The following is a 1,629-nucleotide window of genomic DNA, read 5'->3' on the forward strand; positions in this document are numbered from 1 at the left end:
CGGAGTAAACTAGAAGAGTGTTTTATAGGTCCTGACTACATAGAGATAGGCAAAGACCCCACTTATAAAATTAGGAGAGATGCAAAAAGAGAGATTGAAATTAGCATAACATTAAGTAGGAGCGAGAAGAAAAGGCTAACTGAAAATTGTAAGAAAGGAACTATCCCTGTGGCATTCGGCATTCCTAAAATGCATAAAGAAGACATCCCTCTTAGACTAGAGAGCAACTGGGAAGGCGGTCGTCTGCTACCTTCGCGCAGAGCGTTGCCACATCCGCGGCCGCGTGGATATGCGATGTATTTCGCACGCACCGCAATGAAACGATGAACAAGATCTTTGAGCCAAAATAAAAAAAAGAAATTTCGTTTGACATTAAGCGAACAAATCGAAGCATTTTTGTCTCCATAGATACTACAATTATAAACATACAAATGAAATCGCAAAACAGAAATGAATAGGATAAGAATGCGGCAACTGAACATACATACCTGCAATTTTACTCAGATTCAGAAGATTCATTTTCACCGTCAGTGTCTTCGGAGTCGGAGTCCTGGAGGTTGATAACGAAGGGCTCCATGATGCTGTCTCGAGAGATTTCACGGTGATAATCCTCTTCTTGCAGACGTTCTGCATGTTGCACACATTTTTCCCAGGCAGAAACCGACACTTTCGCTACATCCTTGTGCGTCAACTTTTCGACATCAGCCATTTTAAAAGTGCTGTTCTTTTCTGCAACGTAAGATTTCACTTGCGCCCAGATTAATTCGATGGGGTTGTATTGGCAATGGTACGGGGGCAGACGCACAAACTTGGTGGCCGAATCCTCTTGCAAGTGTATCCACTTCGTATGATTTCGACGTCGGCTTGTGATTCCTGACCAAAAGTAAAAGCTCTGCGAAGATGCGTGGGGAATATTGTGTTTTTCCAGCCACGATATTATTTCTGCTTTCCTGGTATTTGTTGTTGGGGCCTTATTTAACTCTACAGAGTGTACGCTGGCATTATCCATAACTATAGTGGAATTTGGAGGAAGGTTCGGAATTAATTTTTCTTCAAACCACTGCTTAAAAACAGCACCAGTCATTTCGTTGTGGTAATCGGTAATGTGCTTTTAGATTTTGCTCTGAAAATCAATTTGCAATCTGGAAGGAAGCCGGTGTTTGCAGAGCCAACGTGGCAAACAATCAGACGCCCCCCTTTCCTACAGGAACTTTTAGGCCACCCGTACCATCGTTCATTTGCCAACGTTAACCCACGTTTCATCGAGGTAGAAAACAGGTGATTTTCCTTCTTGTTTGATGCAATGAATCTTTCCCAAGAATGCAGCTCTCGCAGCTACGATATCCGTCCTTTCCATTAACATCTTCCGTCCATCATTGCATTTTCTATATTTAAACCCCATGCTCTTTAGAATACGCAGCATAGACCATCGGCTTCCAACAAATTTACATTGCGCCTTCATTTTCTTTGCGAGTTTCAATGATGTAGGAAATTCACCATTTCTGTACATGTTCAAAACTTCCCTGCATAATATGCTCTTATCGAAATCATCAATATCGGTAACAGGCTTTTCTCGGCGAGGATTTTTGCCTGATGATCGAAATACAGCACTCCCACTTGCACGAACAG

The 1,629-nt window shown here is 42.3% G+C and overlaps 1 protein-coding gene across 1 annotated transcript; it reads right to left on the reverse strand.

The window, feature by feature from the left end:
• Positions 1 to 496: 496 nt before the first annotated feature.
• LOC145978179 (uncharacterized) lies at positions 497 to 1,084 on the reverse strand. The gene has a single exon (XM_083110619.1). The coding sequence runs from the start codon at positions 1,082 to 1,084 to the stop codon at positions 497 to 499; it is 588 nt and encodes a 195-aa protein (XP_082966745.1).
• Positions 1,085 to 1,629: the final 545 nt, after the last annotated feature.

This window comes from Lepisma saccharinum, chromosome 24 (assembly GCF_977018435.1).
Source record: "Lepisma saccharinum chromosome 24, izLepSacc3.1, whole genome shotgun sequence".
Lineage (NCBI taxonomy): Eukaryota > Metazoa > Arthropoda > Insecta > Zygentoma > Lepismatidae > Lepisma > Lepisma saccharinum.